Here is a 26,023-nt window from a genome sequence, read left to right on the forward strand (position 1 = left end):
TATAAAATTTTAATAAAATTGCTAAAAGACATTTAAAAAATTTCTCAAATTATTAGCATATAATGAATTGGCTTCCTTCTAGGAAACTTTATAAGCTAAATAAAATGATGTAAAAGCAATATGCAAGTTTTTAATTTGCAAATTTGTGTTTATTTTCTTTAGTTTAAAAACTTTTGAGAAGTAAAACATACTACATATTTTTACTATATTTTTTTAACTATATTTCCATCTTTTTTTTAACGTGGGGGAAATCCTCATGGATCCTGGGGGGATACTCTTGTTCCTCGGTAAAGGTCCATGTAGCGGCAATGTGCAAAATTCTAATTTGCGCATTGTTTTATTATTTTTTATTAATTTTTTACTAATTCGATTATATTTTTCACTCTTTCCTATTTCATGCCACCCAAATAAATTGCAGGAGCATTTAACTCACATTGGGAGCTTTCAAAAACACTATAATAAAGTATATTTTCCTTTAATACTTTTCAAGAAATATTCGACGTATTAGAACATTCTGAACACATTGCCATACCTATTAAGAAAATCGGTTATAAAAAACCACCAAAATAAATTGCAGAAACATTTAGCTCACATTGAGAGCTTTCAAAAACACTATATAATAAAGTATATTTTTCTTTAATACTTTTTGAGAAATATTAGTGTTGCATGTTTTTGTTGCAAGGAAACGTTGCAGTCGTGCACCCGAAGTTACCTCACCCCCCCTCGAGAAAAGCGTAGTTCTACGTCAAAATATTGAAAAAAAAGTCGCTGAGCAAGCAACTCTCTTTTATATATTCTTGTTATAATATTCTTCTTGTTTTACATATATTATTAGGAATTCTATAGTGTATATATATTATATAATATCGAAATTTTAATTATTCATGTATAGACATTATATATGCATAGATAAAAATATCTTTCCAATAATTAATCCAAAATTAATTTAATTAATTATGACTTGGAAGTGCTATTACATTATTAATCACTCATAATTATGTGACAATAAAAAACAATGTCTGCTATTTCACTATTTTATGCAAAATAAGCCTCAAACTAGACTCACATATTTTATCGCAAGACAAAATAATGGTGATCAAAGATCCAATAAGCTGAATACCGCAAAGAGAGTCAGTTCCAAATTATTGGAGTGCCATGGAAACGCGAACACGGGAATTCGGGATAGAGAACCATGCACTAACATCGCGTTCGGAGAAGTTTCGAATATGAAATTTGCTCTGCATACGTCGAAAATTCGCATTACCGTGTACAAGCGTTTTTTTACCCATATTAATTTTCATCCCCATTATTCAGGAAATATAATGTTCATCAGTCGAATAAAAAACCAAAATATAAGGTAAATTAATATCAATTAATTCATTATTATAGAATCAGAAGAGAAAGATAATCAAGAAAATGAAGTATTATTTTCGCATTATGGATATAAAATTAAAAAGATAAATAATGTATTTTATTTAAAATGTAATCTTGAGTTATTATTACACGTTGAACTGATAAAGCTATAATATTTCGATTTTTTATTGCCTTATTTCTCCTCTACAAACACTCAAGTTCCTAACAAGTTGCACGATTTCCTTACGATAATGAGTAGTACCAAATCCATATACAACGTTCAAAACAGATATCCTTAAATTAACGTCGAATATCCTAAATAAATTACACGTAATACATCATCTATAAGTACAAATGTTTCAATTTACATTATTGACCTGACTGAGGCAATAGTTATTGTCACACGGCGAACTCCACGCCTCAGTCATGACAAGCAGCATGCGTAAAACAAAAAGTGGTCCATCGTCATGAGCCGAAATAGAATTTCATATTGGCAACTTGATTCCTGCTCGAGTCTCGTTACCTCAAGGCCTCTCATCGCTTTATGCAAACAGCACAATACTTGTCAGTGCGACAGCATAGCCGGAAATAGAAGCCCGGAGATAGCTATTATGGCATTGGACTGGCTGGAGTCTGACTGTTGACTCGGCAAATAGGAAAAGCGTACTAGAGCCTAGAGCCTATGCAATGTTTGCTGAGACGTTGCTAAAAGTTCTCTGGACAATAGGTGGAGATATTACACATTACCGGAATATATTTGTAAGTCTCATATCGCAATTAACCATTAGCCGAATTGTTAACGCACTCTCTCTCTCTTTCTCTCTTTCTCGCAATCATAATATAAATAAATCTATCGAAATCAAACTAAATATAATAAAATCAAATATAGAATAAAAATATTTCATAATCATGTGACATAAGTATAGCTCCGATTTCTCCTAGTAGCAAGCAAGTTACGTGAGATGAAAAATATTTCACCTTTACGGAGAGTCTGTAAAATGTCACGTTTTCAAAAAAAATTGTAATGCCACTCAGACACGCGCAAAAAGGCAAAAAACATTTTGCGAAATATAAATGTAACAGTTCGAGGTCATAAAAGTTCAAAAAGAATAAATTCTTGAAAAAATAGTTGGAAAAGACCACGCTATAAGCTCAGCAAAAACAAAAATAAAAACGCCTGAGAATTTTACCTGACAACTTGCACGATTATACGCGTTTATGTTCTGCCATGATAAGTCCTTTAACAAAAAGAACGGTTTTAACAAAAATGGTTAATAAAAGTAATCAGTAAAAATAATAAAAAGTAAAACCAGTATAACGGATAGAAAAAGTAGATATGCTTCGTTAAACAATATTGTACTGTAACGATGAAAGTACATTCAAATTAAAAACCTCGCAGTGTAGAAGGAAGACGTAGTGCGAATCAAAGAGATATTCTTCGGTGAAAATTCCAGAGTATTAACATTTACGTAATAAAACGCTGATCACGTAGATCAACGTAGCTACCGTACCTACTAAAACCGAATTAAACTTACCGCGTCGGCCAAGTGCGCCCTTAAATTAAATTAAATTTCCATGCTATAAAAGACGATAAATTTCCGCTCTGTCGAATCATGAAAGGAACATCCGGGATATAAAAGTGAGATTTAAATTATTTTATCTTACTATATTTCCTAGATTGTACGCCCAAGCTATGTCCGTCACAAAAGAACAGCACAGGTACGGAAAGTGAATGAGGATCAGTATGGCGTGAAGGGAGAGAAACCGGCAGAGTAATTCGATAAAATTGACCGAGTTATACTCCTGCATGAACATCGACCCACTCCCTCCTTGCACGCCTGTCCACCGTCGTCACACAAATCTAATTCCTATTCCTGATATAACCGAACTCGTGCCACCAATTGCAGAATATTCAGTCGAAATTACATTTCTTTCGAAATTTTCCGTCGTAACCAGATCGCGATCGAAGGAGAATGCGGACTGGAAGTCGAAGTCGAGATCCTATGAAGCATGCTGACGCGATAAGAAGTTATTGCTGAGGCAGCATCAACAATAGATAAGCCCTCAAGACTCCATCTGCAATTCCGACGATGACTTTCTTCGATCTCGATAAAGCTATTACTGTGCATTTTGCACATCAGCTTACCGCTCACGTAAAAAATTATTGGAATTTATGCGCGGAAATATTGCCGGCAATAAAAGACTATTCGAAAAATTTTCAATACGTGAATTCATAAAAAAAATAATAAATACTAATAAATGATAAAATGATAATTAAATCAAAATAAGAAGTATAATAGTTAAAAAACCATATGAGCACAATATATAATATATTCAATATATAATATATTCAAAGATGTTACATCATCAGATAAATAGATTCAGTAAATTATAATTAATATACACTTCACGGAATCGGTGAGGTGCAAAGGCGTGACGAGAAAAGTGACTTTTTTATTACGGCGAATTCCTAACAAATAGTAATAAAATTATCCAAAAAGACAATATTCTTAATAACCACAGAAACTTTCGTTATTCACAAATTTAAAATGTCACGCACGAAGCACCGTCCGATTATTTTATTACAGTTTGACATTTATTTAGAAAAAAAAATATATTTCCTCTATTTCTGTATTCTCACCACGAATTTATATGTGATTTATGACGAACCGTATTCCGGAGAAAAAAAGAATTGTGGTAACACAAAGTTTGTTACCATTTTATAAAAGTCGTTACGAATAAACCGCATAAACAAAAACGAAATAAGAACGCGAATAAAAATAACTTTTGATATTAATTCGTACCTACGAAAACTTTCTATGTGATACTCTCTGCTATTTCAAGTTATTTATTTGGCCACAATTAAACATCCCTCAGATTTATGTAATTTTGCACACATTCATTGATTACAGCATTGATATGACGTATCAATATTAAGACGGAACATGTACAATATATTATGAGAGATATCGACCAGATACATCGCTCTACTCTGAATACTAATTGTGGAAAGCGGATCCAATTTAACCGGCACCTTGATAACCAAGTTAAGACTCCTCATTCATGAGGGACACGCTACAATACTGACGTGCACACAGAATAGAATATCGCCATATGCTCGTGAGCTTAACAGAATCTACAATAGTGTTTTAATTTGCGTTTACAAAGAAAACGCTTTTCCGTCAGAGATAACAGGTATGTTCCTTTTATATAGCTACACTCTTTCTCTTTCGTTCTTTCTACAAAGCTTGAGCGTGTACCTGTTTCCTGAGTATACGGACAGACTGAAAAAAAAGTAGGTAAAAGAGAAAAAGATCTAATATCGTGCTCGTTAAAGTTCAAAAGGAACGCAATATAATTAAACGTACGAGTATAATCCGGCTACATAGCTACATATATACCGATTTAGCGATACGTTATTATATATGTATAATCCTATATACTTTTATGTCTATATTAAAAGCAGTTTTCATGATATTACGCGAGTAACCAGTCTGTTCTTTTCGATATATGTACAAGAAATATATGAAATTCTTATTTTGTCAGCCAACTAGACGAACCTCCCAAAAATATGCGATCTCTCACGTACAAAGTCGTTTAGCATATTTTTCGTCGACATTCGCTCGGAGACATGTTACCTTACTGCCAGAACTCAGGAACGCGCGTTACGTTGCCATATTCTCGTCAGTCTCTCCCCGCGTTCGCGTAATTTATGCGCTTTAATTAGCCGAGATGCCTGAGGACAGGCAAGCTCTTGCCGTTATCGTAACTCCGCCATTTTCGGCGACGCGAGAAAACGACGGAAATCCACATTGCAAACTTCACTCACGTTTTGTTCAAAGAAATTTAAGATATGGAACATTTAGGGCAACGCTTTTAGATTGCAAAAGAAAAGAATCGAAAATAAGTAAGGATAAATAAATCGCAAACCGTTCGAGAACTCTTCATTGGGAATTTTTCCAGCCCCTCACCTCGCAGCAACATCGAAGTAATCAAATCGATACTTTCCAATCGGATTTCGAAGACAACCAATTAATTATTATCTGTTATTTGAGCTTCTTGGCCTAGAGGTATAGGTAATGGTATCAGTTTATCAAATTGTTAACTTTTTCGATATTATGTGAAGACACGTTTCATGTGTAAAAGACAAACAAAAAATAAGATATTTTTATTTAATAAAGCTTTACTTGCAGACACTATTTGTAGTTTTTTAACTTGCGACATTAAGTTGCTTTGGGAATAATAGAATCTTAGAAAAAAAAACTAATCTTACACAATTGAGAAGAATATAAAAATTGCTATAACTTTTCATTAAAATAAATATTTTCAGATTACATATTGTGCAAGCATAGTCCAACATTAATCCCTGCGCAATAGTTATTATTGAAGAATCCAAGTAGCAAATAAAATAGCAGACTTATAGCTATACGGACTATACAGACTATACAGACTTGGATAAATGTCGAATGTATTTCTTTTCTTTGCGTATATACTTTTCGGCTACTGTTGTCCTGGCAGCTTCACGCAGGCGTATAAGTAAGCAAAGCTTACCTGAAGCACTGATTTATCGAGTCCCGCGACGAGGGCGGAAGCTGAAGTAGAGGGTGACGGTGAAGACGAAGCCGAGGAGACGGAAGCAGAGAGGCTGCTAGTCGCTACGGGGGTCGACGGTGACGAGGGGGCGGGAGAGGGTGACAGCCCCCGAGAGCCCCCTGCAGCTGCACCCGCCGCCCCCTGTGCTGCGGTGCCTACACTCCTTTCCACTTCTGTAACAGGGAAACAAAACCATATCTCCATTAGAGCGTGGCGTCGTGTCGTAAAAGTCGGCAGGCCGTATCTCCTGCGGCCGCCTGCCGACGCCGACGTGACGAAAATTGATGCGCTCTCGGTGCATCAGGAAGCAAAGCGAATATTCAGACATCCGTTTTAGCGACGCTTCCGTGTGCCGCTCCATGCGTACATCGAATTATCGATCATTCGAGCTTATCAGCGATAACGATTGTCACGAGTCACGCACGATTGAAACGCTACACGGCTATATCGACAGATCAGAGATCTGAGTTGTTGAATTTCCAATTGCATTTATAGCTAACACTTTATATATAGAAAACACTAGTATTACATCTTGTCGGATAAAGAATACCCTGGCGCATTATTCTTTGTCAAAATTATAGTTATTTATCATTTCTAACTGATGTCTATTTTATGAGAGAGAATACGCCGTTTTGTGAATACATTGTCTCTCTATATACATATTTTGTATGTATATATGTGTGTGTATATTACATTTTTTTCCTCTTGATACATGGTAAGATTTATATATAAAGTAATTCACACAGAATTTTCCATACATCCTTTCTGATTAAAAGTGCATTTATCCAATATTTGTTATACATGTGAGTAAATTGTAACAATAAAAATGGTATATAATTTAACCTACAATCGTAACTGCAAAAGGAGAGATCTATTTTTGCGTACAATGTACCGCCTCGCGTTTTTCGTGAAAACTGGTAATTTTCCAGTCGATCCGTTGTCATTGTATTCTTTCTCACGTGCGGTGACACAATAAAACGGGAAAGGAAAATTTGCTCACAGAGGGGGAGAAAGATAGAAAGAAAGAACCGAGGCGAAATGGTTTCGAGGCACGTACCGTAAGATGCACGGTCAATTCATTGAATAGGAAAGTAACTTTCATAGTTTATAAGTTTACCCGCTTCACATCCTACCGGATCGAGTCGGAGCGCGATCATGGAGGATCCCCAGGTGAACCCTACGCAGGATCGTCGAAGGCGAGCTTAATGCCCGTCTCTAATGTAATTGAAAACTTTCGTAAACGCTTTTTCTACCCCTCGATTTGTAATCCTCCTCTACGAGCGTTTAAGCGCTACTTAAAAACGCGTTGTACCAATCAGCAATGACACAAAACCCTCTTTCTTTTCTTCTACTTATGTTATAAATATCAATATATGTATATAATTCGATAAAAAGTAAAACAATAAATTAAATAAACAGAATGATAAATTTCTTTTGCCAGTGAATAGAATAACAATTGTAATTTAAATCGACCGTAACTGGCAATATATAACGTCTTTACCGATATGAACATTGAAAAAACCGTGAGCCAACTTGGTTTGTCGGATTCACACAGCACATTTTCAGATCATCATCGAGACATTATTAATTTCGACCAAGATTTTGGTCAGTTGATGTAATTTCTAAATTCAATAGTTTAAATTTTTTCGCAATAAAAAAATTTAAACTATTGAATTTAGAAATTACATCAACTGACCAAAATCTTGGTCGAAATTAATAATGTCTCGATGATGATCTGAAAATGTGCTGTGTGAATCCGACAAACCAAGTTGGCTCACGGTTTTTTCAATGTACATATCGGTAAGGACGTTATATATTGCCAGTTACGGTCGATTTAAATTACAATTGTTAATAAATTAAATAGTTTGCGATTATTTTTAATAATAATTTGTATCAATTGATGCATCCGTTGCAATAATGCAATCATAATCAAAGGTGTTTATAATATCAATTTGAAATAATTAATACTAAATGCATTCATGAAAATTTCTACAGTTATCTTAAATTACAATATTGAATTACAATATTAAAATTGAAAATATATTTTATATTGTTGCAGTATATTCCGAGATAAATAAGATTTATCATATAACTACACTTGTGCTCGGTAAAACGGGCTTGTAAAATACATCAAATATGTTTGAATTAATCAGTAATTGGTCATAATATACCCCTATTGTACAGCATTCATGCAGCATATGTATTTATCATTTAACAAACTAAAACGGAAGTCTTTGATAATTTCACTCAGCGTTATTAAGCACAAGCATTGTCATATGAGAGATAAAGCTGATTCGATCATATTGCATGAAAATTATATATTATTCTCTTTATGGATGCAATAATTCAAAATGAAAATCGAGTTGTAAATCACATAATAAAATCACAAAAAATGTAAACTAGTTTCGATAAGGAATACAAAAGGCACAAGAAATACAAAAAAAATTTTATTTCGCCTAGCATTAATGTTTGAACATATTTTTATCCGTAATTCAAAGATTGTCTCCAAAGATTATAACTTACGCATAAAACCCGTCTCGGTCTAGTTTTACAGAAGCTATTATATTTTTACTCCTACGGACTTTTTCGCGCCGGTTAGTACCGACAAGCATTATCTTAACAACTGGTTCTGTCCCCGTTTTATTGCTGAATTTCGCTGTACTATCTAAAACCGGCAATGAGGCAAAAAGGAAAAAGTACGAAAACAGTGAGCGAGATTAAGGGAAAGCAGAGGGAAGCAAAGTTCGGTACGAGAGGGCAGTTTACCCGCGTAATTACTCACAAACCGCGAAACTTCCACCCAATGAAGAAATATTTCTCCGACCCCAACGAAATTTTTCAACGCATTCGGTGAACTTCGAGAACGAGTTGTATGCTTGGCATGCGTCGACCACTTTGTCGCCGGGACACGGAAAAGCAGTGGACGAACGGCGCTGTTAATTCAAAGGAGAAGCAGTTATGCAAACGTACTGCGAAACATTTGCCGTGAAATCTCAAGGATATCCATCCGCCTTCAAAAGGTTCAAATTTCTACACGTTCCATCTCGTCCACTCGCGCAAATTGTGTGCATACAATTTGCGAAGTTGAGAACCGTACAAATCTTCGCAGAAATAGCCCAACTTCCACGAAGGAGATGGCTACTCCAATTTAAAGACTGCCTTGTGCAATTTTGTGTTCAGCAAATTTAACTAATAAAAATCATGTTAGTAAAACGCAAAATAAGCGTAAAATGTTCAAATCGTTGATAAATATCTATAGAATACAGGTAAATAGAAAATAGAACAACAATAAAATTTTTCAAAATGTTACGCATATTGATAAAAGATAAAACAAGTTAAATAATAGGAAAAACTTTGCTACATTATTACACAATAGATATACATAATTTGAAAAAATTAGTATTCTTAAATAATAATTATATCTATTTATTAGAAAAGTGCTCTTGAATAATTTAAAGTTTCCTACTGCTATCGCAAAAAAAATAAAATAGTACAAACAACAAAAACTTGAAATAAATATAATTGTGAGGGAGAATAATATATCAAACATAGGAAATTTACTGTAGCTGTCGCATTAGCATACTAAATAACCGTACGCCATATGGTAAATATATGAGTGCACGTACATAAGCCTGAATTTCGCGAGAGAAGAGAAGGAACTTAATATAGATAAGACACACAGACCTCAGTGCATAAACCACAGAGCGTTCGTAAAGTTCTGTCATAAGTCGTCGCAACTTCTAAGCCCTATACACGCTGGAGTTACATAGTCTCCATGGCGGTCGGATGAGTTACGATACACGCTAAATACATAATAAGCATGACGGTGCATACTCGGTCTCGCTCGCTTCTGTTCTCATCAGATTATGGTAAGCAGGAGCGAAATCCGACTAGTCAAGAGAATTGATCTACGCAAACTTCTTCGCAGATGCCATCGAAAGATACAAACAACGATACATGCTGATTCTGCACAAAATGCGCATACATTTTCTCTTCTTTCAGACTTTTACATATTATCAGATAATCATCTCGTGTTCCGTGCAAAATATGATAAATAAATTTTACTCGAGAACATAACTTTGCTTTTATACATTTAATAATTCTAACTTATTCATGGATATTTCTTGCGCATAATCGTATACGTTAAATAATTTTCGGTATAAGAATAAAATATACACAATATATGTATGTATATAACGATATCGTCTTTTTTATAAACTGTCAAAATACAGAATCACACAGAACACACACACAAAAGGTTTGCATAATAAAGATAACGTTATAAAAAATACATGATTTCATAAATTATCCTTAAAGAGTAATGTGTAGATTATAAATATCTCTAACTCTTTTTGTATTCTAAATAAGAACTTATTCTTGGAAAAGTAATAACTCATTCAAGAAAAAATCTAAATGCTTCGATTAAAACATGATATTTTTGTGAAGATATTTTCGAAGTTCAAAAGATGGATCGCGTTTTCTCTTATTAATTTAGAGAGCGTAACGCAAATGATACTTCCTGATGCTGCACGGCCTGAAGGAAAATGGTCCTTGAAGAGGACATTCGTAACATTTGTCGCTGCAGCAGCTGCTAGGAGCGAGTTATTACTCCCGTAACAACGGCAACGGGGGTGGACCATTTTCGACGCCGCACGACGAGTATGAATCACATGGTTACCGATTTTCCAACATTCCCAACGCATATCGAAAGTAAGAAAGCCGAATCATGCCGATCAATCATTGCAATTAGTGTGCAGTAATTTAGATTTATAACAAAGTTATCAAATATAACAAAGTCATTAATTTTCCATTCAAAAGCAATGTAAGTAGCAAATAAGAATAAATATGTGGAATAAATGTACTCGGAGACTCGGAATGAGCAACAGAATCGCCAGAAGCTCATTAAACGCGAAACATATTGTTTAATGAAGTGTACGAGATATAATAAACGATGTGTACGCGCGCGCGCAAGAATCAAACGATAAATCTTTAGTGTGACAGTGATGTCTTATCGAAAAAAGCTTTATGCACGATCCGATATTCAAGATAAAAAAAAATGTCTTTTCTCGATGGTAAAGTTAACTTGTAACATATCGATTGAATAGATCGCTACAAATCTTGCACAGCAAGTTTATTCAATTTTCAACAAAATGGATATGCAATCTTGCTCTGGTCAATGTGGTTAAGCTAGATCTGAATAGCTTAACGAGATTTATGAAGTTCTTTCATTACTTTTTCAGAACGGGGTTAGAGAAGTAATCGGATTCTAGATTAAAGGCTCGTCCATTGACTCCGCTTCCATTCATTTCAACTTATTCTACTAAATCTCTTAGTTGCCAGGCCAGAGTTATTCTTATCCCTAATTATCAGCCTCTATGATATAATCTTCATTATCTTAATCCTCGTCTTTGCCACATTCCGGTTTATACGTAATCCTATTTATCTATTTAGAACGACACAAAGTTTGCAATATTTTTATAACTTGCAATAAGCGCGAACATTATCTTTGCAAAGATATATATAATTCTACCTATATAAATTTAGAAAATATTGCATAATTATTTGGAAATTATTCCGCAGTCTCGAGCAAAGATATAATTTTGTCATTTTACCTGATATTGTCTGATCAAACTCTTACATCCGCGACATGTAAAGATTTGTAAAAATAAAATTCACGACGAATCGCGAGTGTGAACATTCTCTTACATATTTATGATGCCAATGACAAAACGAAAGAGTAACAGCGCGAGCGCCATGCCAATGTTTTCGCAGCGGTATAAAATCTCGCGCCGCTTGGAAGTATACGATTTGTACGGTATAAAGTAGAAGAGCGACGATCCAGCTCAGACCGTCGCCGTTGAAGTAGAAATCCCTTGTTAGCAGGCTGCTACAACAAGGCGAAGCGAGGCGAGGCGAGGCGAGGCAAACGCCGCCGCGGGATGACCCGCCGTGAAAAATAGGACGAATTTACAGCGGGAAGCATCAATTCTCTTCGTGGCAGCAGTTTTATTCCAGCAAGGCCGCGCGGGGAGAGAGGGGGGAGGAAGGAAGGAAGGAGAGTACACAGATACTTGGATCTTTCCTCCCGGTACTCCCGGAGGTGAAAAATAGGAAAGGCGCGTTGCGAACACGGCTTAAGCGTCCGTCTGTCCGCCTGTCTGCCAGGGATAAGTGATGTGACAGTACAACGGAGATGCGAAGGGAAAAGCGGAATGGCGGGAGGGCGGTCGTATAGCGAGCAACACGGGGAAGAAGCGAGGATGGGCCGTGAATGAGAGTGATGGATTGCACGCCGCCATCCACTGACACTCTTCCACCAAAGGGCAGGTCGCCTATTGTACCGCGGAAACCGGAACCCACAACTTGTGCCGTCTACATTTCCGGTCGGCTGAACGACGATCCGATCTGAACGGCAGCACGAATCCGTGTCTTTCCTATTGAAGGGTCTTCAACCGGTATTACTGACAACGTGCGGTTCGCGTGGGTTTACGATTCGCGCCGTCCCTTTCTAGACTATTATTCTTTACTTTCTAAATTACTCGTATACTTACGCTCATTCATGTAATATAGGCAAAGAACAAAAAATCATTTAATTAAGATTTATTTCTACCATGACGAATTGCATAATATCCATAAAAATATACTTAATAGATATAATTTAATAACATTATTCTTTCTATTTCTGGTTAATTTATGATATTACAAATTAATTTATAAATATATAAAAAATAGTTTTTGTATACGTAACCCATTATACGATGTAGGGGAGACCGGGGCTAAGCCGACAGCGGGGCGAACTTGACACTAGGCTTTTTGCCAATTTAAATCTATCGTAGAAACTTGCCTTTGCTACTGTAAATGCGTTTTTATGTGCCAGTATTGTCAACGGAATTTGGTAACATTCTGAGTTATAGTGTAATTTTTAACGCGACATAAGTGTTTTTGATAGTGAAAAGTAATTTTTCTGATCTCTTGAAAATGTCTACTCTTTCATCGAGCTTTACTCTTGCGAATCTACCGGTAAGTGATTTTGATGGGAAATTCGATGCTTTATACGAATCCGATAATAATTTTTGGATATTTTCAAATTTATATATTTTTGGAGTAACAAAAGTAAAAAACGACGTTCGGGGCTAAGTCGACACGACGCCACCGGGGCAAAGACGACACTAACCTAAAGTGACATTATCGCAAAAAAGGTCACTGTTTCGTCCGATTCCGATGACGATTTAAGGAACATCTGTTGCGTGTGTTCGGAAAACATTTCATTAGCTTCTAATAACAAACAATGCATCTTATGCAACCGTATGGCTCATGACGAATGTGTGCGCACATCTGATCGCGAGTTTAAATTGTGTGTTTAAACGTGTATAAATTGTTTTTCAGACAGTTCAGAAAAAGATAATTAAAAGTTTAATCTTTTTTTTTCTCATTATTTTAAATAATTGTTTACTTTATTCCGACTTTTTGTTTCTAATACACAATGTCTTTTCATTTGATAAACAATGTATTTTTATTTTTAAACAATAAAAAAATAAGTTTCAGATCAAATTGTGTCGATCAAACAAAGTGTTGAGTTTGCCCCGGCGGGGTGTCGAGTTCGCCCCGTCATTTTTCAATTCGAAAATTTGTCTTCGCGTCACTTTTCCTTTCCTGGCGGCAACACAAAGCGACGTACAGCAAAACTTCCTGAATCAATTTTGTACCTGAAGAAACACTCTTTAAATATATATCATTGAATTTGCCTAAAAATTTAATTAAATATTAAAAATTGCCTTTGAAAAAATAGTGTCGGCTTAGCCCCGGTCTCCCCTACATAGTCTGCACCAAGGTCTAACAAAAAAATTTAAAATAAAAAATTAGGCAACTATAAATAATAAAATAATATTTGTTTTAAAACTAGGCACGTTTTACAATTCTAATGAATAGGATAAAGTTAATACATTTTTTATTTTATTTTTTGCTAAAAATAAATTAGCTTCATAATTATTAAATATTCTTTGTTGTAATAATAAAAACAAGATTTACGATGAATATAACAGGCGCAAATTAATTTCCTGTTCTGCTATGTAAATAAGTATAGTGACGTGAAATTTATTCGCGGCAACTCAAATAAACTTAGTATCGGCAAGCAAATTTCACGAGTGGAAGAAAAAGCGCCGTAATTTTAACGTGTAGCCAAGAAATAGGAACGCAGAAATAAATATTCGCCGCTTGCACAAGGGTCAGAAGTACCGTGGGACTGTTAATACTTGGCAGTACTCTTAACCGGTAAAAATAAACGGCGAGCTTAGAGAAAAGTAGAAGAAAACTAAAAGGACCGAAAGAGAAATAAAAAGATCCTGCTGCAAACATTGTTGAATTATACGCCGTCTCGCCAATTAGCTTGTAGCGACTCGAGACACAATTAAACATGAAAGACAGCAAAAGATATAGGATGAAACGGAATAACTAGATGCTATAGGAATATCTCGATATCCGTTGGAACGACATTTATGTTTTAGAGTACGCATGTCTCAGTACGTCTATTTACGTATATATGTAAGTGACAACTATGTATGTATATAATAATATGTATGCGGATTTTGGACCTATTGTTAGATCACGGAGAAATTTAATTATAATATCAAGTGTTTTTCAAAATATTTTCATTTTTAGTTCATATATTATTTAAAATTTTGTATCAATATATTTCAAATCTATAGGTAGGTACTGATAAAAAATTTTAAATAATATATAAATTAAAAGCGATTTGTGTGTGGAGTTATATCTAAATGCAACACAGAAATAGTAAAAACTCCTTGAAGAAACTTCTGTTGGATCGATTCGCAAGCATACAAGACAAGAATGACAAGATGATAAGGACATTCCTGTGTGTACCGGCTGAATATTAATATAATCGAGCTTAATTAAACGAATGAAAAAATGTGGACCGTGCGGCATGCAATATAATTATACCAACGATCTAACTTGAATTACACGAATGCAACAGGAATGAACCAAAACTCCTGAATACATGCAAACGCATTATTACATTATTACGTTATTACAAAATGCATAAATTCTGATTTATTCGTTTATCCCTTATTAGTATCGCGAAGAGAATATTGCGCGCCCGTTAAATAATTAAAACAGCTGCGAGCATCTGGCTAAAAAAATTATTATCCGGAGTCCACGTGGAAATTCGTCGACAAAGTCGAAACAAATGTACACATTAATGGACAACGCGGATTATCGTGACAGCGCGGCGGTACAAATGCGACTAAATCAATAAAATCTGCACGAATGACGTATCAAGATTGGAATTAAAAGATTTGAGCGGATACAGATAAAACGGAGGGTCCTTTTCTCCGCGTGCGGTAATAATAGTAACTATAAAATTTATTTTTATTAAATTTAAACTTTCGATATAGTAAAAACATAATTTCGATATTAAAATTTTCTTATTAATAACTTTGATTAGATTTGGACGATGTAACGATTATACGAACTTAGCCGAATCGCTATGAATAAGTAACGTCGTCAGAATTTCTGACAAGTATATTTTCGTGAAAACACAATCCTATTACCGATCAGTTGGGCTTAAATAAAGCCGCGTAATTACGAATTAAAATTAAACTACGTTGGTTATTAAAAACTACAATAAATTGGCGAAAATCTCGTGAATGCGGGATAATATAATAACTAATTTAATCGAGTATATGGGTGAGACCTGTTTCCGCTTTCAATAAAGGTCGTTAAGTATTCCGGCGATGGTGGAAAAAGGGAAGTACTGATGCCCCCCCTCTCTGTGAAACCATCACGGCAAAGGACGAATTAATCTGGCTTCACGTAGAGGGACCTTTTCTGCCCCACGTTTTCGATGTAATTGAATCTCTCGTCTTTGCCAAGGCAATTGTACCACGCCCCTCTACCCGACAATCTAGAGCTGCTCTCTTACCGCGAGAAATTAATCTTCCTTTCCGCGGGAGCGATTCCATGATCGGTAAAAAAAAAAAGTAATAGAGGTCTATAATTCGGCTCTGAACCGAGCACGAACACGAGTTTTCTCGCGTCGCGTCGGTGCCGATTAAAAATGAATTCATCAAGCGGTGTTTGTCGAACAATTAAGGTCAGTTTTACGATCAAAGTGCATTCACGATCGGAAACAAACCACGACTCTTACTCTGTTTGAATAAACGATTAATTGTACTGTTATCTGACAAAACTACATAAATTGATTTCTATCGAATTACTAATTAAGCGAGCTATAAACATCGTTCTCATTTGCATGTTATCGAATATATCAAGATAATGATACTTTCTATGAATAATTCATATATTAATTTTGTCGCATATATTTACACTGCTATCCAAACACGGTTAAATTTTCACTACGCTTAAAGGAGAAAAACCATAAATATAAACGCACGCCTCTTGTTGCACGCAAATATAGCAGTAAGATTATCAGGATTTCATTTTTTTATCTATTCATCGAATATTATTAATTATTCTAAATTTTATTTTAATAAATAATAGTTAATTTTTTTGCTAAAGATAAATATGCGTTTCTATATAAAAAGTGTACGAAATATTATAAAAATACGTTATATATACTTAAATAAAGCAATCAAATTTTGGCTGTCACTATATGATCCGCTAGAAAATATTTATTACATCTAACAAAGATATTGCACAAGTAGCAACGCGAAATAATACCGGATAAAGAGGAGAGCAACATCCAAATTCCATTAAACCTTATCATATTAGGATAATAGGATTGCTCTTATTACAGTCTCCTCGAACAAGGATTTCTGTTTATCAGCTCAAGACACTCCTTCCTCATTCTTCCAGCTGTATTCTCTTCCCGCAGAAAAGATCGAAGATGATGACGAAAAGAGAGAGAGAGAGAGAGAGAGAGAGAGAGAGAGAGAGAGAGAGAGAGAGAGAGAGAGAGAGAGAGAGTGAGTGGCAAGATGTGGACAAAGATGGAGAAAAATTACTTTCGTGGTGAAACGTGACGGCAATACTAGAACGAAGATTGCAAAATGCGGACCACGCTTAAATATTAGACGCCATGTAAACGAAAGTTTATCGACAGCTGGGCGCTTCGCTTACGACACCGGCAACCTGGGTACTTTCCTTGAGACAAATTACGGGACCGTGATTGAACATTACTATCCCTAAAATTGGCCAGACTTCATTAAAACATTCGAGAGTTATATACGTGTTAATAGCGCAGGAAATAATTATCATATAATTATAATTTGAATCGAAGTGTCTAATTTGCAAATATAATTTGAAATATTCGCGAGATCTTGTAGTTGTTCTCAAATAATCCTTGACACTGTATACGAAACTTGTAAGAAATTTTCATCGAGAGGTAATATTGGCTTTAAATAATTTGCCGGTTGTGCACAAAAATACTTCCTTCCTCTTTGTTAAAAAAGAATATAAATCAGGTGTTTAAAGAAGTGGTCCGCAGCCGCGAAGATTCTCTTGTAAAGAAGATTACGCTGCCAAGGACTTTCCTCATTTTTCGCCGCGACGATCCAAATTAACATATTCATAAGATATTTATCAAATATTCTCTTTGACGCCCGTTACTTAAATATGTCGCTGGCACAACAGAGTTTTTTTTCTTTATTTTATCCTATAAAAATTCAATGTCCTGTCACCGACGCTTTTAAAAGAATAAAGATACAAAGTATAAATATCAGTATAAAATGTCGCTCAGAAAATAAGCGAATATACACTGAGAGAAATACTTTTTTAATTATTAATATACCATGAGTTTAGACTTGATATCTTTGTCAGAAATATACAAATGTCAACGTAAATTCGTAATATTTAATAATAATATACGTAACTGTATAGTAAAAATACCATCAATTTATATGAAATTGTATGTATATTAAATGTAATGTCTTTGTAATTAACAAATTTATATTAATTATTAATATAAGTATAATCAATAATCTCAAATAAATTATTTTATTTGTCGAAATTGATACAATATTTTACGCAAACATACATTTATTTATGACAAAGAAAGTCAATGTTATGCAGTAATGTTGCCTCTGAATTAAGAGGAATATATGTTTACTTGGAGCTTGGGCTGTACGACGAGACGGGCGGCAGCGCGGGCTCGCGCGGCGAGAGTTCGGCTCGTGCCCGCTACGCGGCGCATCGCCAGTATCCTTACTCGTAATTAAGATTCAACATCGACTCTTATATCTAGGGCAGCTCGGGAGTGTTTCTCCACTTTCTCCAGCGTTCGCCAGTCAGAGCGTGCTCACTAGCAGGGCTTCTGACATAACCCTTTTTGTTTACGAAGTGTTCTCCTCATCTGAGGCCTTCGTTTAAACAAATGTATTATAGAAAGAGCAAAATTCAGAAATTTGTTTGGTTTGTTAACAATGAAATATTGATATTAAGAATAACAAGATCGCGTACACTGAGAACAGTATATTAATAGTTAATATACATGCTTTGTCGTTAATGTAAGAATTTTTTATATTATAATATTATTTTTATACTGATAAATGTAGTTATATTCAGTGATACGCAATATAGCATATATTAATCATGAAGAAATATTTATTAGGGACGGACATAAAAAATTCTTACATTAACGACAAAGCATGTATATTAACTACTAATATACTGTTCTCTCAGTGTAGCTATAAAATTTTTCACGCAAAAACGATGGTCATATTCAAGTCGGTTTTCTCATCTTTAATCAGGCGCAGCCCTTATTGTTACGTTTCAACACGTTGCGCTGGATATATTGTAACTCCGATAGCAAGCCTTCTCGTTACGTCAACAATCTCTCAAGCAAGCGATCATCTTAAATAACCGGAATCCGGATATATATGTAACTATGTACGCGAGTGCTTTGTTGCACTGGCATGAGTCTCTCTTGATGTCATATATGCATAATTCAGGCATGCGTGTGTTGATACAACGCATGATAGTTATGCATATGTTTCACGAGGGTGCTGCGCCGCATATTTGTCATCCTGTGAGAAAGAGAGAGCGAGAGAGAGAGTGAGAGAGTGAGAGAAGAGAGAGAGAGAGAGACCTCCATTCTAATGCATTCCATTGATTTCCTTGTCGTGGCCAATTGGCAAGAATGCATCACATACGTTTCCTCGACACTGTATCACAAAGCTGTCATGTCGCAATTGACAAAGGGATCATTGAAATGCTATTTGCATTAATAATAATCGAGCTTCCAACTCCATCGCATCTGTGTTGGTCGTAATATTGTATTGATAATATATTCAAATGTCAAATATTTAGAGAGAAGCAGTACCGGATGTAAAAAAAAAAAAATAGAAAAAAAATAAAAATATAATTGATGATGCACCAACAAACGACTTGCAGATGAGAATACACAAATAGGATTACTATATTTGTTATAAATAGCAATTATATATAAAAAATGACATTTTATTATTTTAGTATTTATACTTTGATTTCCTTTTCACACAAGTTTCTCCACGCGACTGAATTAAAAGATACGGTCGATTTACTTCGAAATATTTAATTATATCTAGTCCTGCTTTTTCGCTCGCTTCTGCATCCTTATTTCGGTCGGCTGATCTTACTCCCCAGCAATCATTTTATCCCGAACGTACCGCGTCTTTGCCACATTCGTCGATGTTGGCGTCGTCGCGACATAGTCGTAAACTTTAGACACGAACGAGATCATCGAAACCTCTTGCGTCCGAACGGGATTCCTTCGGTAAAAGCCCTCGCTCCCAACAAGCACGCGAATTACGAAGTTTACGATGCCGACGTTTATTCGCGGACGAAGTTGTCGTGCTACAACAGCACTTCCATTAGCTCCTTCAGAGACAGATTAAAGACCGGCGTATACAGAGAGAGAGAGAGAGAGAGAGAATCTGCGTATCAAATTTACTTGATTATTTAGAGTAGTTAATTCAGAAAATAATAATTCAACATGTATGTTTATTGCAATGGCACATTGCAGCGATTTTTTTATATGCCGATTAAGACAAAAATATGTAAAGAGTTAGAAAGACGTATAATATAGATTATATATTAGAATATATATATCGTTATTATATATTTTAAAACAAATATATATTTATAATAAGATATTTTGTCAACATTAATTTTACAACTATTTAACACTATTTTACAATTATTAAGTTTTTATTTTCTGCAATAGTAATAACGCTTTGGATGTATTAAGTTGGATCCAAACTAAGCAACTAATTGCAAACAAACACAAATAAACCAGTACGCAACCGTTCACAGTCATTGAAGCAAGTTGTTTATTCGCTTTGCTGTATTCTATTTGTTTAGTCTGAATCTTGGTTTGGCTTCAGAGTTAAATAAAATAATAAGAATTAGAAATCCTGACGGATAATTAAATACATTTATCAATTATGTTAATAAAAATACCTGCATAAATTCAATAAAAAAAATTATGTAGTACAAATAATTAATTGATAATGCAATAAATCTCGATTTAGTTTAAAATAATGTGCATATATGTGTACTAAAATGCCAATATAAGTTAAGTAAATACAAATTTATACGGCAGTGTTAATATTTTATTTCCTCGAAAGCAACTTATAATAAAATAATAACCTAAAATATTATGTGTTGTAAATATTTCTCAAAATTTTTAAATATTACTCTTTCCCTCCTATAATTCCTGAATAATGATTTTAATTTATGATCTGCCGAATCATTAAATAATAGCTTAACTGACAATAGAAAAAACCAGTTCAAAAACCCTAATTAGATACCTTCTTACAAGTGAAGACTAATGTGTCCACACATTTAGAAAATGTATTTAAAAAAAACTCATTCTCTTAATGCTCTCGTACATAATAAACGGAACCACTGTGTACTCTTCTTAAATAAAGAATTTTTTCTATCCTCCATCGTTTACTTTCAGACTTTCAGACTTTCCTGAATAGACATTATCTATCCGACGCATACGCGGCTTCATTGATATTATCGCATGTGCATCTTCTGGCATGTCGCATGTTGTCACAATGTGTGTGTGAGACTCTAAATGGACTCTACGGACACTCTAAAAAATCCTCCTGCAATTAATACGAATTTTTACGCTATTTGATGAATGATATTAGGGTAAACTCGGGTATGATGGCCATACGGAAAAGATGGCCCATGGCTGTAATTTCTCCAATAATGGCTAAACAGATCATTTTTGTAGTAATTCTCAAAGATAATCAATGTTTACAGTAGTTTATGTGCGTACACTATTCGAAATAACAATATTGTGAATATTATATCATATTTTTACTTTTGACTGTCTGCAAAGTTTTTCATGTGTCCGCTAAAAGCTGCTATAACATTAAATAAATTATAGTTAAGCTGCCGTAATCAACGTTACACACATAATTAAGCTATGTAAATTGTAATTTGACCTATAATTCGTATTTCTATTTTTCACTATTTATTTAAAAATACTATGGTTATCTTTTCTGCTATGGCCATCTTTTCCTTAAAAGTCAGATAAGATGGCCAATGCATACGTTGTAATACTTTGATAATATAAAATTTATGTTAAGTGTTTTCTTCTTAATTTCGATAGTTTTACGTACTTTAAGCTTCAGTGAAAAAATATACCAAACACTGTTAAAATATAACAAAAATAAATGTATGTTTATTGCATTTTAAAAAACTATGGCCATCTTACCCGAGTTTACCCTATTCATCGTAAATATTCTAGTAACCAATAGCTAAATAGAATTATATTTATTAAAAATATCTACCTACATAAATATCTAATTTAGTTTAATGGAAAACGACCTATGAATTATAAAAATTCGTATACCTGCGAAGCGTTTATAACATATATTTAAATATTTAAATAAAATGGAAAAGTCAATGAACAGCGACCCGATTTTAATCGCATAAATTAATTCTTATATAAAATTGGTTTCTATTGATAGAATTATCTTTTTGTTGTAATTATGTATCTGCGAATAATAAGTCAATGCTATAATTAATATGGAATATGGAAACGATGTAAATTTAAAACATTAAAGATATTGAAATTACATTAAAAAACTTTACATCATGCCAAGATTGAAAGTTGTTATCGCGGTACAGTTACTTTGCTGTAAGGTCTTCTTTTATCGCGACATCTCACGTCTCGTATATCTCGCAGTATATCACGTTCGTCAATCTTGTTATTTTCTTCACCCTTAATTAAACTGATAATCTTACAATTTATCGGTCCGCATTCATTCGTAGCTGACAACAAAAGCAGAAATAGATTAAAAGCGAAGATGTAAGCATCAAACGCGCGCTACTCAAATAGCTTTGTATCTCAAAGAATATACTGATACACATCTTCAAATGACGTATAGAAGTGTATGGAAAACTAATGAAAAAGTCTTTTTCAGATCTTGGCAATGTTGCTTCCACAACTGACCAGATATTTCTATTGATAATAACGACGAAAATCTACATTTATAACGTACGCCGAATAAATAAAATAAATACAATACTAAATTGAGAACAACAGTTAATCAAATACAATTAAATATATGCCGAAACACTTCTCGTCTTTAGAATTGCCTAATTTATCTAATAATATATTTTTCAAACTTGGAATTGTCATTCTTATCTTGACAATACATATTACCATAAATATGCAGTTGTGAAGAGAACTTGCAAACGCAACACTAAACGCATATGTCTCTCTAGTGATCACATATCGGAGTATATGACAGCTATAATTTAAATCCGGAACATATCAAAGAGATAAAAGCCACATTCGGGCCGACATTATCTGAGTTCGATATCAGAAGCGGGGCATACAAATGCCGGGAATGACACCGCTGCTATATTTGATAGCAAAGAATTTGGTATTACGGCATGTCGCGGTGGAGTTGGACCGGTGGTGTTTTTAGTTTACGAGTCTCGTTACTACTTTATCGTGTGTGTCGAGATCGATAACGTTCTCGCTATAACGATATATTTCCCGCCGGGTGATCCGCGTGCGGTAGCTTCGATAAATCCTGACGTACGATGCCTTCCTTCGTACTTCGTCATTCTCCGCCGCCCCTTTTCCCCCATACTTTCTTCCAACCCTCCCCGCCGTTACGTCGCGATATCCACGAGCGTGCTCGGACTTTAGATCAAATTTTTCTTTTTTAATACGTCCCTACGTCTCGCGCAGTAAGCATTTTAGACGCATTGCGACGAGATGGTAGTAAAGAAATGAAGGAAATTATTACATTTTCTCTTGCATTCTTATAGGTCTTCGAGAAAGAAAAAAACAAGGCATGGAAAAATGTGGAGGAAATTAAAAGGAAGAGGTAAGCATCGTAAAATTTGTTTTCTTCGCGATATAAATCTCGATAATCTTTATGTGTTACCTACCCGGCGGCGCGTTAGTTTACCGGGAACGTTTACCCGGAACTTTTATCGAGTACACAAAAGATGAGAACGAATGAAAGTGCAGAAAAGTTAGCATGGAAAAAGCATTAGCTAATTTGCGATCGTCCGTTTTACCTTATCGGTAGAAATAAAAAAGTTTTTACGCGAGAACTGACCAAATTGTTTGCACGACTACTAAGGAAACGAATAAAGCTTGTAGATATATCATTTAAACTGAACAAACGAGAATAAAAAACTTCTTTAATCTACAATTTCCCTTGTACCAATGCAAGAGAATCATGGAAACTTTACAGACACCAATAAGATTCACAGTAAAAAATGTTTTAATCAATTTTAAGTCGGTAATCCGAATGCGATTAGTTATATTAACGATGATCATTGCAAACTCATTACAACAACCGTTAGGGAGAGGTTCGCGAGTAAGAAACTTCGAAAACTGCAGTTGCTTAATGTATCCAGCTGCGAAACGAAAATAAATTGCTGTCTCGAAGCAGCTATTCTCCGCCTTTCGGTGAGACATAAAAAAATCTATTAAGCAGCTGCGAATATTTAATAACAACGAGAGAAGGAACTTTCTCTCACTAAGTGCGAACTACGGTAATCTTTTAACTCTAAACTAAGGATATTATTCATTCAAAGAGAAATATAGTATCTATATATAACATATTGCATTTACAATATATAATATGCACATTTAAAACAGCATAATTAATTTATTTAACTAGATATTTACTTCTATATAAATTAACGTAATAATATCGCTAATTTGACTTTTGTTATCCGTGCTTATCGATTTTAGGAATTAATTCGGCATTCTGTGTAAAACTGAAATCTATCCATTTAACTGTATTATTCATTTTGACTCAACACCGATGATTTAGCTTCACCCGCAATAATGCATTGTCGCCCCTACGACCTGAAACATTAACTACCCAATCCTCCGTTCACATCATGTGTTCTGTCTGAGTGAACCGGGGCTAAATATCGGCCAGATAGCCACAATAAAACCGTTCGCACGTTTAGCATTCCCGTGTGATTTCAAATACGTAGCAACGCGCGGTACACCCGAGATTGCACGCGGCCGTAATAAAGGCCAGGTATGCCCCCTCCCCTCTCCCTCGTTGTGTATAGATATTAAATCGTGGTCGCTCATATCCGTGTGCACCCCACAGTGCGCGATATGACGTTAACAAAATTCCGCGAATCCCGTTGTCACCGCAAAAAATCGAGTACCTTTGCTGGAAACAAACCAGATTAAAAATGGAACGCGAGAGATGCGGATTAATTTTTCCAGATTTTCCTACATTGTACATTGCCCTTTAATTAGCGATAATATATGCACATATGATTTTTTTTTTACTAAGTTACTGATACGAAGAGAAACGTAAATTACATGAAACATCACGTAATCAAAATTTTCAAATTCTCATACTTCATTTCATAACAAAAAAAAATTAAAATTAGTTATCAAGCCACAAGAAATGCAGATAGAAAAACTTCGAAGTTATATGTTTGAGTTGCTCTGAAATATCATAATAAATATTATTTCAAAATTGTTATTTATACAAATAAAACATAAAGAATAAAAAATAAAAATAAAAATAAATTAAAAAATCTGCTTCATATACTATATACGTAATATTTCACACCACATACAACAATGTTGTGATTATTACAAATTATAGAACTATAAAGAGAAGCACAATTTTAAAATTATTAGAAATTATGACATGTTGAGGCAAGAAAAATATTGCAGAACATTGTTTGTCAGCATGTTTTGCGTATCATATTAAAGTAAAAATGAAGTAGACGAAACAAGTCTGAGGCATGACAATACCTCATGAGAAATCTCGCTTAACCACGCTTGCGATTTAATAACGTTCGTAGACAAAGCGCGCTTACAACTATACGTGCGTAATTATTAACGCGTTGAAAAGGGGATGATTTTGGTGCAGTAAGGAACGCAGGGTGACTCTGCCGCGCGCTATTGTCACTTAAATAATTATCGACATTTAGGTATTCTCAGCTGCTAACAGCAATTACTGACGATGCGTGTATAATGGCATGTCACGCACACTTTGCAAACTCCAAGTGTACAGATAAATCGAATCACACGCCCTTAATATGTGTGCAGCTAATAAAAGAGCTAACAGCGTGGAAATTATGCGACTATTGCCGAATACTACCATTTAATTGTTTCCAGACGAAGAACTCGCATTGAATATCGCATCACGAATATCGTAATATAAAAGCTCTCGAACGTTTTCTTGTAAAGTATCGTTGCAAAAGCAACTCCAAAAATAATCATATTTTAAACTCAAATGAATAATTATTATGCCTTAAAACACTCACGCGTCAGTAATTAATAAGATAATAATGATAATAATTAATCTAAGATTATAAAAACAATACAAATTTTACAATAATATTTAAACAGAGAATTTAAATGAAATATAACCAAATAAAAAATCAAGTCTTTTTTATGAAATTAAACATGGAAGAGTCAAATCTTTGATTACTAACTCTATATTGCTCCGATTTTGAGAATAATAAGCCGTCTATATATAAATTGTCTTAAAATAAATATGATATATGTATACATATAAGACGTTTTCGAAATTTCATTATGCGATCGACTTTCGTATTTCAATAAAGAACATTGTTCTATGAAGATCGGTAA

At 34.5% G+C, this 26,023-nt stretch overlaps 1 protein-coding gene across 4 annotated transcripts in view; it reads right to left on the minus strand.

Moving 5' to 3' along the window:
* The window catches only part of LOC139808211 (dystrophin, isoforms A/C/F/G/H), a 472,682-nt gene that overhangs the window by 356,976 nt on the left and 89,683 nt on the right, over positions 1 to 26,023 (minus strand). For all 4 annotated transcript variants that reach the window (XM_071769944.1, XM_071769943.1, XM_071769945.1 and 1 more), the window contains exon 35: positions 5,905 to 6,119. In XM_071769944.1, coding sequence (XP_071626045.1) covers positions 5,905 to 6,119 — 215 coding nt within the window. The remainder of the gene's footprint in view (positions 1 to 5,904; positions 6,120 to 26,023) is intronic.

The sequence above is a fragment of the Temnothorax longispinosus genome, chromosome 2 (genome assembly GCF_030848805.1).
Source record: "Temnothorax longispinosus isolate EJ_2023e chromosome 2, Tlon_JGU_v1, whole genome shotgun sequence".
Classification (NCBI taxonomy): Eukaryota; Metazoa; Arthropoda; class Insecta; order Hymenoptera; family Formicidae; genus Temnothorax; species Temnothorax longispinosus.